This window comes from Pan troglodytes, chromosome 5 (genome assembly GCF_028858775.2).
Source record: "Pan troglodytes isolate AG18354 chromosome 5, NHGRI_mPanTro3-v2.0_pri, whole genome shotgun sequence".
Classification (NCBI taxonomy): domain Eukaryota; kingdom Metazoa; phylum Chordata; class Mammalia; order Primates; family Hominidae; genus Pan; species Pan troglodytes.
Window position 1 is genome coordinate 56680256 of NC_072403.2, and position 16045 is coordinate 56696300.

At 43.9% G+C, this 16045-nt stretch overlaps 1 protein-coding gene across 2 annotated transcripts in view; it reads left to right on the forward strand.

Annotated features, from left to right (window-relative positions):
- The window catches only part of TFAP2B (transcription factor AP-2 beta), a 28267-nt gene extending 12483 nt beyond the window's left edge, over window positions 1–15784 (forward strand). The window contains exons 4-7 of one of the 2 annotated variants that reach the window (XM_016955661.4): window positions 4643–4862; window positions 6557–6675; window positions 8732–8873; window positions 11666–15784. In XM_016955661.4, the coding sequence (XP_016811150.1) occupies window positions 4643–4862; window positions 6557–6675; window positions 8732–8873; window positions 11666–11966 (782 nt within the window). In that variant the 3' untranslated portion in view covers window positions 11967–15784. The remainder of the gene's footprint in view (window positions 1–4642; window positions 4863–6556; window positions 6676–8731; window positions 8874–11665) is intronic. The other variant, XM_016955662.4, reaches the window with a different exon arrangement.
- Window positions 15785–16045: the final 261 nt, after the last annotated feature.

Sequence of the window (16045 nt, forward strand, 5' to 3'; positions counted from 1 at the left end):
CATTAGAGCTCCCATTAAGCTGCCTAGTCTCAACTCCATGGCGGGAGTGGGCGGGGGGAGTAATGAAAGGTGCTTTTTAAACTCTCCTAATCTAAACCGGCAGAGGGTGGTTAATACAATTTGAAGGGGGCTGGTCAATGAGCAATCAATAAAGTAATAATGAGAAGGATTCGGTACATTAACAGTCTAAAAATCCAACGAGACATTAAAAAATCATTCTTAACTCTCAGTTCCATTAAGATTAGAAATCTGGGGGGAGGAAGAGGGTGTACCCAGCTAATAAAAATGATCACTGCCACCATCATGTTGCTTAACTCAAAAAAAGGCTCACCTAAACTTTAAGAAAAAGTTTTTGGTGCAATAAGAGGCCAATATGCAATCTGTTTAACACCTTAGACAGCAGAAAATATTCTGGGATTTCTTGGAAAGGCTAGCGTGGCTGGAATCCAAGGTTCAAATGTTGTGACTGTGGGGCATTTTCATTGGTCTTAGGGATATCCTGTTTGGTTAGTTTCAGTTCAACCTCCATTCTCTCCCACTTTCTTTCCCGTTAGTTCTGGCCCCTTCCCCACATAAACACTTTGATTGGTGTGAATTTTCTTTCATGGGAAATAAAGAAATTGCCAAATTTCTATTACAATTGATTCTGTTGGGATTCTTCTGACCTAGAAGGTAAAATGCTCTGAGAGTCTGTCAGAGTCTCTGAACGGTATGAGTTTCCTCTCAAAAGGAAGAAGTTCCCATTTCCAGGTTGGACTTGGATCCCAATAGCTATTTATCAACTAGAGACCCTGAGAAACACTGCAGCCACTCCTTCAAAGTCAGGCAGGTTAGACATTCTTCTTCAACACTCCAAGTGCTGAAACTGAGAGAGACAATAAATGACTTTCTCAAGGTCCTATACACCGTGTAAGTGATGAGACTCAACTCAGTTTCCAGCCTTTTAGCCTTCTAGACTCTGTCCCTATAAGATGCCAATACTGGATGTTTGAGTTTTTTAATATCCCTGCTTTATTTGTGGAAATTATTTTTTTTTCCCACAATTTCAGTCCCCACACTTATACATGCACTATAGTTGTGGAATAAAATTTTACACTCAGGTACATGAGGAAGTGTTTAGATCTGAGGAAAGGGTGCTTTGCTGGTGAGAAAAAGAGTGCTAACTTTCAGGGGCCACTTTGAGTCAATGCTAAGCCTCCTGGTTGTTTCCCAATGTCATTTACATCTTTAGGTCAAGAGTGCCTTTCGAAGGGACTTACCCCATGAATCTATTAGATAGGTTCATTTCTTCCCTTCTCCTCACCAGCAGATCGAATCAAATACAAAGTTCTCAAAACTATAATTTCACACTTAAGTTTAAAGAGTAGAGATTAAAAACTAGCCTATTAACACTTTAGCTCTTCTATAGTCAACTAATGAATAATATTTTCTCTAATCATTTTTCTTTCCTCTCTTTTAAATAAAACTCCAGCCATGTTAATGAAATATTGATCTGTTTTTAGCCTTTTTTTTTACTTCTCCCCAGCATAATGCAGCAAAAAATGGAGGGGAATGAGTTTTCTGGGTGTTACATCCAGAACTTGGCCTTGACACCCAACTGGGAACTGAAGAGGAAAAAAACACTTTAAATGTATGCACAGAAAATTGTAAACATGTGAAGAACTGAAAGCTTCATGCTGAGTTTTGCCATGCCCCATTTCCTTACTATTTCCTGTTGTCGCTTTAAACCTATCTCAGTCATCTCTGGGTTCCATGAGCAGGAACAGTGTGCTCATAATTACTAACAAATCAACCAGGCCCTGTTGAGCTCTGGGTTTATTGATAAACTGGAAGAAAGCAGAAGGGAAAAGACAAAGAAAGTAAAATATAGGGTTAATCAGGTGAGCTAAGCAAGTGTGAAAGTGGAAGGGAAAGTAGATTATGATGGAGTTATGGACCTAAAGGAAAGTTGGGACAAGAAATGTGTCAGATCTGGTCTAGGGGACCAATACTAAGGAGAGAGGTTTAGAACATGAGGATAGGAGGCTGGGAACACAATTGTGATACTTAAATTAGAAAATGGAAATATAGTCCAAAGCACATCTTCTGACATTGTCCTTGCTTTGACTGGAAGGGGAAAAAACAAAAAAACAAAAACCTTCCCAGAGAGGGCAGTGTACTGACAGAAGCTGATTGGATTGGGGGTATGCAGGTGATAATGTATATGCAGAAAGGTACTCAACCCATGGCAGGGAGCAATATACATTCCCCAAAGGAAATAGCTCTTGTCGGGTGAATCAGGCAATTAACAATAGTGAAATTACAGGGTGGTTTATAACATTTCTTTAAAGGCCCGGCTTTTCCAGAGGTTTAGCTTCTGGGACAGGGAGAAGCAGGTAAGATTCCAATACTCAGTGGGTATTTGGTTATCCACTGTGGGAAGCAGGAAGTGAATTTAGTACTTTCAGCTTAGTGGAGTTGGTTGTTATTTAAAAAAATATTCTAAATAGTATTTAGAGATAAATATGTTGCTGAGTATAGAGGTGAGATTTTTTATCTAATTTATTTCTATAATTCATATCATGTTAAAATTACAAAGGGCCATCTATATTTTGGAAAATAAGTTTTTCCAAGTTTTCATAATGCCAACTCCCATGATTGTCAATTATTTGTTTATAATGCCTTCACTATGAGTCTGAATTATGGAAATCAGCACTGTTGTGAAGAGGAAGATAGATTGAAATAGATGCCCCCACCAGTCACCTGTCTATTAAGTGACTTTAACTTCACATCTCACTCAAATCTGATTAACATTCACACTTCAACTTTTCATTGATTCATTCTTAAATGGGAAGCAGATTCACTGATGAGAAAATGAGGGAAATCAAAAAGAAGGAACACCTCTCCATATCCCCTGTCCCCACCCCATGACAGTGCAGAATATTTACTCTGTTGCCAACATCATTCATCCATCTGGGACAAGGTCTTGGTCTCTGTGGACAGATCCATAGATCCTAAAATGCCTACTGGGTAGTAGCAGAAGGGAATGTTTTAGTCTCGTCATCCACTCTTGTAATAAAGCTCTTTTCCACAAGGTGTTTGTAAAGGATCTAATGAAATTCATAGTAAATAAAAGATTTGGGAGCAACCTGGCTTTTAGGAGTCTCTAAACAACTATGGAGGTTTGTATACTGGAATCTGTGGTAGAGAGAATAAACTGTTAGAGAAATACACAGTATTGGTTAGTCTGTTCCATAGAAGGGATGTTATGCATCTTGTTTGATATATAGGGTTCTAGGCTCCAGATGACAGAAACAGCATATCTTTCCCCCACACAATTACAAAGTGAGATAGACTTTATCAAATAGGTAGGGTTGGAAACCTCTTTTTTCACACCAGATGCATGTTTCCATAGATTTTTTGGACTGGTGATCGACAAATACCATGAAGATTTGGAGGCCTCATATCCCAGTGGAAGAAGCAAAGTTACAGGGAAAGTCAGGAGGTATAGTCACCTGTTTAGGGGCCTGTAAAACCTACATAAAGAAAATGGGCTTAAGCAGTGAAGTCCAAGGGACAATACTGCCAGGGAACTGGGAGATTGACTGTTCCTCATTCCCAGCCTTCTGGTTCCACTGAGCCTAGCCTCTTTCTGACATGCAGATGACACTGAAACACAATTAAGCAGAAATACAGGCTGGAAAGGCTGAATGCACCAGGGTAGCAGTGGCAACCAGCTGTCAACTCTTATTAACTTCTGCATAAAACATACCTTGAGTGCGGTTTGTTATCAATTACTTGCCGAAAAGAAACAACTGGGGCAAGGCAAGACCGCCGCTCATATGAATTAGAGTGATTGGTTGATTGATCAGGGCACCTGTTGTAAATCATAACTGTTCCAAACAATCACTAGCCGGTGCTTTAATTTGTAAACAAAATTCATGTCACTGCAGAATTGCTTTCACTGAAGATGAGCATTTGGGTTCCTTTCTAAATGAATCTGTTGTTATTATGTAGGGAAGAATGGGGCCCACTTTAAAGAGATGAGCAGCTGTTTTGGGCCCAGCTCCCCAGCTCAATGGTATTATTTGTCTGTTCTTGGGCATAGTATCTGATGGGGTCCACCCTCATTATCCTTTCTAGTGATGACCATTGATCTGGGTCCAGTAGGAAAGGAGGAAGGGGTTTCCATTGGAATTACCATTTTATATCACTGCATGGTGATAATCACCGTCAGTCTTCAGCACCAAATGAGATAGGCATTATTATCCTCAGGAGACAGATAAGGAAACTGAGGAGTTTCAGACAGAGTCAGTCAGGTGTCTAAGGTCACAGAGTTAGCACACGATGGAATAGGATTTGCCTGGTTCCCAGCACAGTCCAAACTGGGTTGTTTGATTTCTTGATTTGGGTAGTGAGCAGGACTGTAGCAAATGACACTCATATGTCTACACACGAAGTAAGTTTCCAGAGGAGGTATGGCTTTGCCATCTGTTTGTTTACAGCTCTCTGAACGCACTGCAGCCCCACTGGAATAAACACTTCCTCCCTCAGCTTTCCACTTGGTGTCTGTCCTGTGGCCTCACACAGAGACACATTCTATCAGCCGGTCACCAGGATCGAAACTTGGTCACCTTTATGGCAATTTTTTCTCTCTTTCTAGTTCCAGTTCCTCCCAAATCGGTGACTTCTCTAATGATGAATAAAGACGGCTTCCTGGGAGGCATGTCTGTCAACACCGGCGAGGTGTTTTGCTCCGTCCCAGGCCGTTTGTCTCTGCTCAGTTCAACTTCGAAGTACAAAGTAACTGTGGGAGAAGTTCAGAGACGGCTGTCGCCCCCTGAATGCCTCAATGCATCTCTCCTCGGCGGAGTCCTCAGAAGGTAACCCCACCACGAAAAACAAAAACAAAAACAAAAAACAAACAAAAACCCACCAGTTTTTATTTATTGGACAGTGAGGAGAAGGTTCCAGCAAAACCCAATCTGCAGTCTGACGCAGTTGCCTAGCAACCGGGTGGCCGGAGCATTGCTTTCGCGCAGCGCTTGGGAGGATCCGCGGCCGCCACGTGCTCGCCCACAAACTCTAGTGTCCTTGCATCCAGGCCTGCCCGCGCCGCGCAAGTCCTACCGCAGATTTTGCCGCCCTGGGAACCTTTCACTTTCCTGGCCCTGCGCCTGGCGCCTCTCTTCCTGTCACCCCTAGGACATCTCAGGGGGCATTCTCCAGCCTGAGTACAACGCGGAACTAACAGCCCCCCCCGCCCCCCCAAAAAAAACCCCATAAGTTTCATGAAGCAACTCTCTTCATACCTTCAGTGTACTCTTTCTCTTTTATTGCATGTTTTAAATGCAGTTGGTACCCAGTGAAATTGGTCTTTCAACCTGCTGATGCACTGTAACCCAGTTTGATAAACTCTTTTTCTAAATTTGTGACATCCCTCTTTCAATAACACCACCACCAATAATAGCAATAATACCACTTTAGAAGTATTTATAGGTATTCCTGGGAGCCATTCAGGTGCTTCACAGTATTCCACAGCCCAGAGACTGACTCCTCCTCGTGGAAATGTGAGAGAATGTGGATTTTATCTTAAGATGTAATGCCTCCCTTGAAGTCCCTGCCAATGCCTGAACACTTTGGCAGTGTCCCTGATATGAAAGTGACTTTGTCTGAGACAAAACTTTCCAAGATAACCCGTTCTGGGGGTTGACAGTCCTTTTCTTTCCTAAAAGTGACTGTATGAATAGTACAGCAAAAGAGATTACAGTAACTGAGGATTTTTGCTTGTACTTTTGTCCATACTTTAGCACATACAAGGAGAATCTTGGGAGAAATTAAGGGTGTGACCCAGGAACTTTCTCATTTTGAATCCTCTTGCTCTGCCCTCCTTTGATTCAGTTTTCAAGTGAGTGCTTTGAGCCTCAGAGTGTGGAAGTTTTCAATCACCCCCTGAACATTAAGCCTGTATATATAAATTTGCAGAGATGAAGTAAAATAATCAATATAAAGTGCTTATCACATAACTACACTTCCAAAAGTGTTAGTTTTACTGTTATTACGATCATCACCATTTCTATTTCAGTCTGCCCTCTCCTTTTAACATAACACCACATACAGCAACTCTTGACCCCTTCCTCACAAAGCCCACCTGTTGCAGCAAGTGCACTCTCCTCTCTAAGCCACCTGGCTCTTATCCTCTTTTCAGCAAGGTTGTGCTTGCCCAGTTTCTGCTCACCTCACTAACTCCATGACGAGGAAGGAACATGCACGTGCGTGTGCAGCTTCTACCTTCTCTAGACCCATAACCTACACCTAATTATTCCCATCTGGTATCCTTTTTTTTTTCCTTTCTCACAAGATAAAAAAAGAACACTCAGTTAAAAAAATTCTCTGTATTGCAGAAATTAAGCAAACCTCAGCAAACTATCAGCAAATAACCAAAAGGAAGGGGGAAAAATGTGCTAACCTCAAGTTAAAACCTCTTCAAGCTCCACTGGGCTTTAGATTGCTAAGTCTAAACTTTGTTTCAGGAACACTCTAAGGTTAATCAGAATGTTAATTCTTGCAATTTCAGAGCCAAATCGAAAAATGGGGGGAGATCTTTGCGAGAAAGGCTAGAAAAAATCGGTTTGAATTTACCCGCGGGCAGGCGCAAAGCAGCAAATGTCACGTTACTCACCTCCCTGGTGGAAGGTAAGCAAGACGTGTGGCCATTTCACGAAGTGGCTGAGCTTAACTGTCGGCTGGAGGCTGACATTTTACACATTTCATGATTAACTGGAAATCGTTGTGATTGTTGTGGTCTTATGAGCTGGATGTCAAGCGGCTGCTTGAGAGAGGTTCAAAGGTCCTTTTACTTAGAGGAAGCCAGCAGTTGTAGACAGGGCAAGGGAAGTATTTGAGAGTTCCTGTGCTCTGAAAACTGCTCAGGTCCAGCCTCCAAGACAAAGCAGGGGTCACTCCTGCTGTCACGTGCAGGACATCCTCTATGTGAACTCTTGCAAGAGTAACTCTTTAAGCAATAATTCATTCTATACCCCTTCACCTTGCCAGATTTGAATTGTCAGTAGTAGAAAACACATTGCATTCATGACCCCTAATGGTTATTTTAAAACTTTTGTCACTCCTAGGGCCAAATCTGCAGATTACCTGGGACATGTTGTTATTGAAATATTGATAGCTTAGTAAGGCCAATGATAGCTAGGGGAAGATTCGGGAGAAGGGGTGAAGAAATATGTAGGGGAGTCAGGTATTATCTTCAATGTAGATTCATCAATTGTGAATTATAGGATGATAATTGCAATAAGCACCTTATAATTTGCACATCAGTTTGGGTTTGGGGATGATATTTATGGTATGTAATAAACAAAATCATCTACACAGTCTAGAACAAGAGGATCTGCAGTTGAATTTGTGGGAAATAATATGAAATACAGTCAGATGGTCCTAATGGAGGAAGATGCAGAATTTTCTCTAGCATCTAGCTTGTAGGTCTTGTGTTTTAATTCCATTTGTATGGGTGTAATATTATGATGCTCCTGTAGAGAGTTGGTTTTAGAAGATGGAATATTAAAATATTTAGGCAGCAACCATTAATCATCACAGTTACAGGCCTTATACTTGGCCATTTTTAAGGCAAAGTTGCTTGGCCTGAACACCCTCCAGAGGCAGGAATCACTGAAATTTCCAGACCACACTTACTAGTGGTTGACTCTTAGCCTGGAAGTTTCACATTTTACCCTTCAGGGAATTGCTAATATCATAGTCCTCATTTTGGAAAGCAATCAAGGTAACCTTAGCTCAAGACAGGGATTTTAGGGGAGAAGGGAGGAAACTGGAAACCCCACTAAAATTCCAATATTTGTTTGGCAGTTTTTGGTTTTGTGACTCCTTGTAAGCACCATGCCTGAAGTCTTTTGTTGTTATGATAATAATGATTAAAAGTAAGTCATCCTCCTTAAAAATAACGTAGCTATGGGGTATTTCAACATATCTGTTTTTCATGTATGGGATCTTTCCTTGAACCCCAAAAGGCTGTGTTTAAAGGGTAATAATGCTTTACTTGAAAGGGGCTTTCACATAAGCTGAGTAATACCTTAGATACCCCAGTTTTCTGTAGCTGCTGTGTCATTTTTGTGCAGTGAAAAGTCCTGAAGTAGGAGGATGATGACAGGAACCTCTGAAGGGGAGAAACCTGAAACTTGACTAGCAGGAAAAGTGACAAGGAGAATTATTATTTCATTGCAGATAGAAATACTCTTTCCATATACATTTTACATATAGTGTTTAATATATGTGGACATATATACACATGGGCTTGTTTTTATATATGTTGGAATACAGTTGTAGCAAGATGATGGTGACTTTTAAATTTTATTTAAAGCAAGTGTGACAGATGCTTTAAAAAGAAAGAGGAATCTGGCTCAAATGTCCAGCCAAATGTCCAAATTCAATTATAAGGTGGCTCTTGACAAAAAGATTAGGGTGTAGGAGACCCCGTAGCTATTCAGGGGATGTCTAGCTAGGAGTTGGCTCAGGGAGAGGCAGGAAAAAGAGGAGCAAAGTTGGTCCCACCAATTTTAATTATAGCTTGAGAATCATTTTTCCTTTAGGCATCTCTCACCTTTGCTTTTGGCTCCAACAGCTGGCCTTCTCTGGAAATACTAACAAAGCTGACAAGGGAATGTCTCCGCCCTGGGATATTTAGGGCCTGGGTGCTGATTATTACCTTTACTGCTGTCTTTTTCAGGAGAAGCTGTTCACTTAGCTAGGGATTTTGGGTACATTTGCGAAACGGAGTTTCCCGCCAAAGCCGTCTCTGAGTATTTGAACCGGCAGCACACAGACCCGAGTGACCTGCACTCCCGAAAGAATATGCTGTTGGCCACCAAGTGAGTTTATTAGACTCTGGGCCCTCACCTCACTCCCAGCTGGCTAGGCCACCCGACTTTGGAGTAGGTGGTGGGGAGGGGCAGAGAAAGAAGCCAGAGGGTTGTCTAGAAGTAGCATTTGCAGCCTCTGGCAAGCAAGGTGGGCAGAGTTGATGGGCTACAGGTTTGTCTCAGGTGTCCTCTCTGGGGAAAATGGCTTTGTTAATCCGAATCCAGCCTTCTTACAATTCTCTTCTATCACTCTGGGGATGTCAGGCAGATCTTTTCTGAGTGAGTTCTTGTTCCAGCTCTTCCCTGGATCCGAAGGTGCATATTTCTGCCTGGGTTTCACATCTATCTCTCTGTCGTAGCCACATAGCCATGTGTGCTCGCTCAGGGTGTCTATAAAACCCACGTGTACCCATCTCTACCCACAGCTCTAATTACTCCGTTTCCAACGTTGCTGTTTGTCATCTTCCACAGACTTGTAAAATTTACTACAACTCCAGAAGGGAAAATAGTAAATCTCTGGCTAAATTTAGGTCTAGAGCTCATTTGAACTTTTACAGTGGGTTTTCTATTTATTTGATTTACTCCTGTCTTTGGCTTCGGTGTCATATTGTTGGTGTTTTATGGCCGGCTCAGGCCTGCAGTGGGCGGCGCTGCGTGCGCCCGCACGTTTCTCTTGCAGGCGCGGCCCAAACAGCGGCGCTCATTTATTTAGTGCTGGAGGACGCGGTTTGTCCCGTTGACAGCGTAATTTAAAGAAATATATGGAAGGCTGAAAAATCATTTGCTCAAATTTGTCCAGATGTTTTTGAGACGTGATTGGAATTTGATTGCCCCTTTCCGCAGGGTCAAAAAATATTAATGTCCCAGAACTTTAATTGCTTACAGACCCTGGTTTGGGCTTTGAAGATTTAAAATGTTTGACTCTAAGCATTTGTTCTCCCCAGTTCAGAATGTCTTTTTTGGCACTTTGGTAATGAGTACAAACTTAAGGAAAGACTTTACCCATCTCTCCCAATGATCAAAACCTGGCATCCACCCTCTTTCTTGAAGGTTTTCATCTGCTGTATCAACCAGCAGTATAATAGATATTTGTCAGTAGATTGCCCTCCTACCCCTTGCGCTGGTGTCTGGTGAGGCACGGGGTGCGGGGAGGGGGGATCAGTTGTGCTTTATAAAAGAGGAAGGGTACTTTAGGGAAAAAAATAAAACCAAACTGTATAAATCAGATAGGACCCACAAATGACTCTCATTTCTCTAAGGTATGCATCTAACTACCCCCTGTCCAAGCACTGTGGCTTCTCTTAGGCCAGCACTTCTGAACCTAGGGTATCAGAATCAGCTGGTGAGCTTTTTCAAGATATTTCTGTATAGGGCTATCCTCAAATCTTCTAAATTGGAATTACTGGAGGTGGGGGCCTGGGAGTGTGTGTTTGAACCCCACAGGTGTTTCTAAGGTGTACCTCTTAAGAGCTTAAAAACTGCCCCACTTTGGTCAGAACCCTTATCTATTTCTTCCTGGTTGTGAGGATGTATGTGTGTACTTCAAAGGGAGAATCGAGGGTGCCTGTTAGTGTTCTCTATCCACCCATCTTAAAACCAGCAACAGTTTAGCTTCTGTGACTGGGTGGTATTCCTCATCAGATTTAGCCACTATCCCAAAGTGGCAGCACCCTAGGAAAGGATGCCCCAGGATTCTTTGAGTCCAATCACCTGCCCTGTTTACCTGTTGGCTAGGCCAGGTGTGGCCAGGTATCTGTGAGTCGGGCCAACCCATTGTGGGTCTAGGACTGGAGTGCTGTAGGTTTATTTTCTTCCTAAACCCCACAGACCCATAGGCTGGGTACAGGCAGGTGGACATGAGAAATCTGCCCATCTGTGAAAAGCTGTGGCCTTTGGGATGCTGTGTGTCTGCCTGCCAGCCATTTGACCTTCAGGGCTAGAACCATCCCATCCAGCTCCTATATTAAAATTTCTCAAATAAGCTCAATCCATAGGTAGGCACACAGGATTTCTAAGGCTGGGAGACTCCTCTAAATTGTAGGTGGCTTGAGGAAATAAAAACCTTCAACAAATAAAAATCTATCCTCCCTAGTGTCTTAACAGCCTACCTTTAGGTTTTATTTAAACTGTATGGGAATCCTTTTATATTGACAACAGTCTGGTTATACAAAGATTTTCAGTGCCCTACACTTGGAAGAAAGAAAGGAGGGAAAGGCAGAAACTAGCTCCCTCCCCCAATACTGCAGGTAAACAGGTTTTTGCTTTGAATGGAATCAGCATTCTCTAGAATAAACAGTTTCTTGCCCTGGGCCATGGAAGGCTCCAGCAATCTGCTTCAGTGCCAGGGACAGGCTTGTGGCCGAGGGGCCTAAATCTTTCAGGGCTTTTTGCGCCTGATCACCAAGAGGTTGGAGAGGTGGGAGGGGCGCGGGGAAAATAGCTCAAAAGAAATGCCAGGTAAGAGCTCAATATTATGAAGTATTCAAAATCAACCGCTAAAGCCTAGCGAATGTCCCAAAGCGAGTCCAGGCGGTCCTGGAATGGAGGGGAGAAAGGCTGAAGTCGGGGGAAGGCAAGGCTTTGGGGTGGAAGGGGTGCATTACCTCCCCACCCCCGCTTTCCTTTCAGTCCCAGCTGCTCGAGAAGGGAGGGCGCTGGGAAAGGAAACAGAGCGGAATCGCCCACATTAGCCTCGCTCTTCGGTGACCCGGCGCCTCTGGGCTTGTGTGAGCGTCTCCTTTCTAATGCCAATGACAACGACACTGAGGGTGATTTTCTGTGCCTCGCCCACCCCTTTGCAGGCAACTTTGTAAAGAATTTACGGATCTACTGGCGCAGGACCGGACACCGATAGGGAACAGCCGACCCAGCCCCATCCTGGAGCCGGGGATCCAGAGCTGCCTCACGCACTTCAGCCTCATCACGCACGGCTTCGGCGCCCCGGCCATTTGCGCCGCGCTCACGGCCCTGCAGAACTATCTCACCGAGGCGCTCAAAGGCATGGACAAGATGTTCTTGAACAACACCACCACTAACAGGCACACGTCTGGGGAAGGCCCAGGTAGTAAAACTGGCGACAAGGAGGAGAAACACAGGAAATGAAAAATTTTAAAAAAAAGAAGGAAAAATGTTTTAAATACAAAAGGAAAAACAGACAAAAATTTAATTTTAGCTTTAAAATATTGGATTGGCTTTGGAAGAATTATATTAGGTAGAATACACATACAATCAAAATTTTAAAAAAAAAGCTAAATAACTTAAAAAAAAAAAACTGAGGCGTACAACGGAGCAACAATATCGGTTCTCAGTGTCTATTTCAAGATACACTTGGAGACAACCGTCCGGATTTTCCACTTCGGTTCTTTCGAGTTTAGTAATACTGATAATAAAAGAAAACCATGATTTCCCCTTCCCTTTGGAAAATAAACATAAGACTAAACATGAGAAAAACGCTAACTTATTGGAAGAAAATCGGAGAAACGTTGGTGTCAATGCTTTGAGAGCTGGTTGACTGAGACGCACGAACTTTTTAATTTTAAATATATTTTTAGGAAACTCTCGCAGTCCCCGCCCTCCATCTCACCTCACCCGTCTCCCAACCACCCTTTTCCATGTTACCCTCCCTTCCTCACATTGTTACGGGAATCTTCTGGGATGAAAATGAGTGTGGTTGGCCCTTTTGCGTTGTTTCAGTCCTCTCGGTACCCGCCCAGCCCTGCGATCTTAACTCACCGGGCCCGGCTCCCCGGCCGCTTGCATAATTAGGGAGGGCGAGGGCGGGGCGGGAGGCCTGTGGAGACCAGGCGGAGGCTGCAGTTTTTGGTGTCTGCCGGCAGAGCAGGTTCTGGCGGCTGAGGAAAATCCGGACCAATAAGTTGATTCAGACATCATCAGTTCCTTTCAGAAATGTTACTAGCTCCCAGCCTTGCCAGCATCTGCATAGAGAGAATCTCACATTTATTATATTTGTGTCATCTACTAATTTTATGAACTATAGTTAAAAAAAAAAAACCACACACACACACAATATGAATACGTTGATTAGTATGTAATTCCTTCGGAGGGGTATGTACCATTTCATTCTCTTCTGTTTTCCAAAGCTTTGCCCGCATGGTTTATGAGCTTCTTCAAAGAGGACTTGGGCTTCCTACACAATCTATAAGGTACAGAGAAAAAAATATCCGATCCCTTTTTAATCAAAGCCTGTGTGTCAGAATTCTGCAGGTGCACTTCTTTAAAGAAGCTCAAAGGGAATAATTTAGAAAGTGGCCAATATGATGGAAGCAGCTTTGAATCTACACGCTAACATTCCTCAACACTCCAATTCCGGTGGAGGTGGCAGGGGAGGGGGTCTGCAAAATGAATTTTAAGGGAAAAGAGTAAGGATTCTTAGAGCCCTATATTCTAATAGTATTGCCCTGCATTTAAAATTGATTTGATTTCCCTGGGTTCTTTGGTGATTGCTGTTTAAGCGAGGAAAGAAGCAGCTTTACGAGTGGACGTGGGGAGGAGGGCGGCACAAGCACCCATATTTCTGTAACAATTGCTTTCTTACAAGATGCTTTATGAATGAGGCATTTTTCCCTCCCAGACGTGCACTTGTTTTGGCATATAATGGCAAAATAATGCAAAGTGAAGGGAGATGTATTTCAGCTTTGATTCTTACCGTCTGGATACATTGGGACTATTCCCAGTGGATAAAGTTTCATGCATTTAATATTTCTCACTTCTGGCAGCCCAGCTCCTTTCTTGGGCTCCATCTTAGCATTATCATGAAATAAGATCTGGAATCCATTGTCTGCACCTCCGCAAAAGCAGTGAGAAATTATCCCGGGATAGGGGTGAATGAGAGAGGTCTCTAAATATAGTGTTGATACACTCACCTATTTAACAAAGTAGACAAGATCTTTGCAATACCCCTTAAAGATAACGACATAGATGTTGTTCTGCAGGATTTATAGTTAGGACCCACTCAATTCTCCAGGACTCCCGGTTTTGCGCCCCTCCCGCTTTGCCTTGGTGGGGGTGGGGATTGGGGGAGTGGGGATTGGGTTGGGGTTTTAGGAACCTGCTGAGAGCTTTGCCCATTTTTATTAAAAGAGGAAGGGGAAGTTAGGAAGCTCGTCTCAGGTCACCAAAAGGGCCCAAGCAACTGTTAGGGCCACACTGCAGCCCATCTCCAACCCCTAGCTTCGTTTAGCACTTCTGATCTTCATGGCCCAGCCCTAGAACTGTTGAGAGGAATGCAATGGCCAAGAGCTAGACGTTACGGAGAGTGTAGTCACTCTCTTTTTCCCAGCTCAGAGGCCTGCGCCTTCGTCCGAGAGCCTGGCCGATCGCATTAGATGTGTTCTGATTGCACAAGGCCAGGAGAGACCACACTGAAAACGATCGTCTCCTTTCCTTGCAGGGCAACGCGCCCCACGCGTGTGACGTGCGAGAGACGCGATGGACGCGCCTTGCTCTTACTGTGCAGGTCCTGAGAGCGTGTGGGCCACAGGCGCCCAGTCGTGTTGAGGACATAGAATCAGCCGCTGGAGGGGCTGCCGACTGCGCGGGCCCTTCCCGCTCTCGGTCTCACCCTAAGGGCTAAGGCTACCGAGAAAGCCCCATTCTCCAGTAGGTAATGGGGCGGCGCCCGGTGGGCTGCAGGTGGGGAGGGCTCCCAGCGCCGCCAGCGGCCACCCGGGGCGCCGGCTCCTGGAGGGAGAGTGGCCTAGAAATATCCAAGGAATCCGAAGCCTCCCCTCCTCCACCTCTGCCAGTACGGAAACACCCCGCCGTCACAATCCTAAAGCGGGGAGATGGGATGGGAATTGTCTTACTTGGCAAGGCAGGGTACCTTCATTGCCAGACGCCCTCATTTGTGTGTTCCTCCTTGCTCCAGCGAGATAGAACCTTTTGCGCCCCCAACCCCGTTTCGTGGAGTGAGCCCACTACCCCTTCTCCCTCCCTCACTTCTCCTTTCATGTAGGACCCCCGCCCCCTTGCTTTCCTTAGCCAGGCCCGCTACATTTATCTGATAATTGAGTTATTAAAAGATTTGGTTTCCTTGGGCCTATAAATCAATAAACAGTAGGATTAACGCAATAGTTTGCCTTTTAAGTCAAGGGAGACGTTTAAGGCAAGCCCCTTTGAGCTTTGTTTTCAAACCAAACAGGTGAGTTGCAGCTCTCCCCCCGGCCCCTGCACTCTTCAGACATTTGGTCCCTGCCCACTCCTAAACGCTCAGTCCCAAAACAAAATAGCGAAAGACAGGAGGAGTCAGGATGTGGCAGTGCTGCCTTCACACTTTCCACTTCGCAAGTTCTTTTAAAGGTTCCAAAGATCTCCAGACCATTCTCTGCCAAACCCTGCCGCCTCCTGCACGTATTGTAGGTCTCTGGGGAGCAAGAAATGTCCTGTTTGGGTGAGGATTCCGTCACCTAAAAAGATCTTTAACTTCTCCCCCAAAGTGGGAAGGTAACTTTCTCCCCCTTTTCCCCACCACCTTCACTCCTACACCCCCAATTACCTTGCGTTTTCTTTCCTTCTTTCTGGCCTCCACACCCATAGCTTTCCTCCATCCCCACTTAAAGAACCGAAGAGGCTTTCAAAGACCTGGCTGCTTTGTTTTCCTTGGCCAAGGAAGCCACTTTCTCTCAAGCAATTATTTCATATCCTACGAAAACTTTGGTCGAATGGAAAACTCGAAACCTCGAGCTTATCTACACACTGTTCCTCTGCTACAATGCTTTCCTAGTTAAGAGTGTTTATAGAGAATTTGTCATCACATCTGATATCCTGTACTTGTAATACATTATGTGGAAAGGAAATAACCTTAAACCGTCTGATGTTGCCTCAAGAGCCCAAACGGCGTTTCCCCACCTTTGACGATGTATGTGAAATTACTAGCTTAAAAAAAAAAAAGTATCAATTTTTTTTTAACGGAATGAACACTATCCTTCTTTAAATGCCAAAATCGACTCCACCTTTGAGTTGGTCTCTAATTCTCTAACATTGTTTTTGCCACACAATCAAGAAATATCAATCTATTGACTCTTCACGAGAAGAGCTCTGGAGGGTATTCATGTTAAGTTTGTATATATTTATTTATGCTTAATTTAATGGGAATGTGTAAATATGGCGAGCAAGTAGTTTGGGATTATTTATCTGTGAATCTATACCTCTGTGAATGGGTG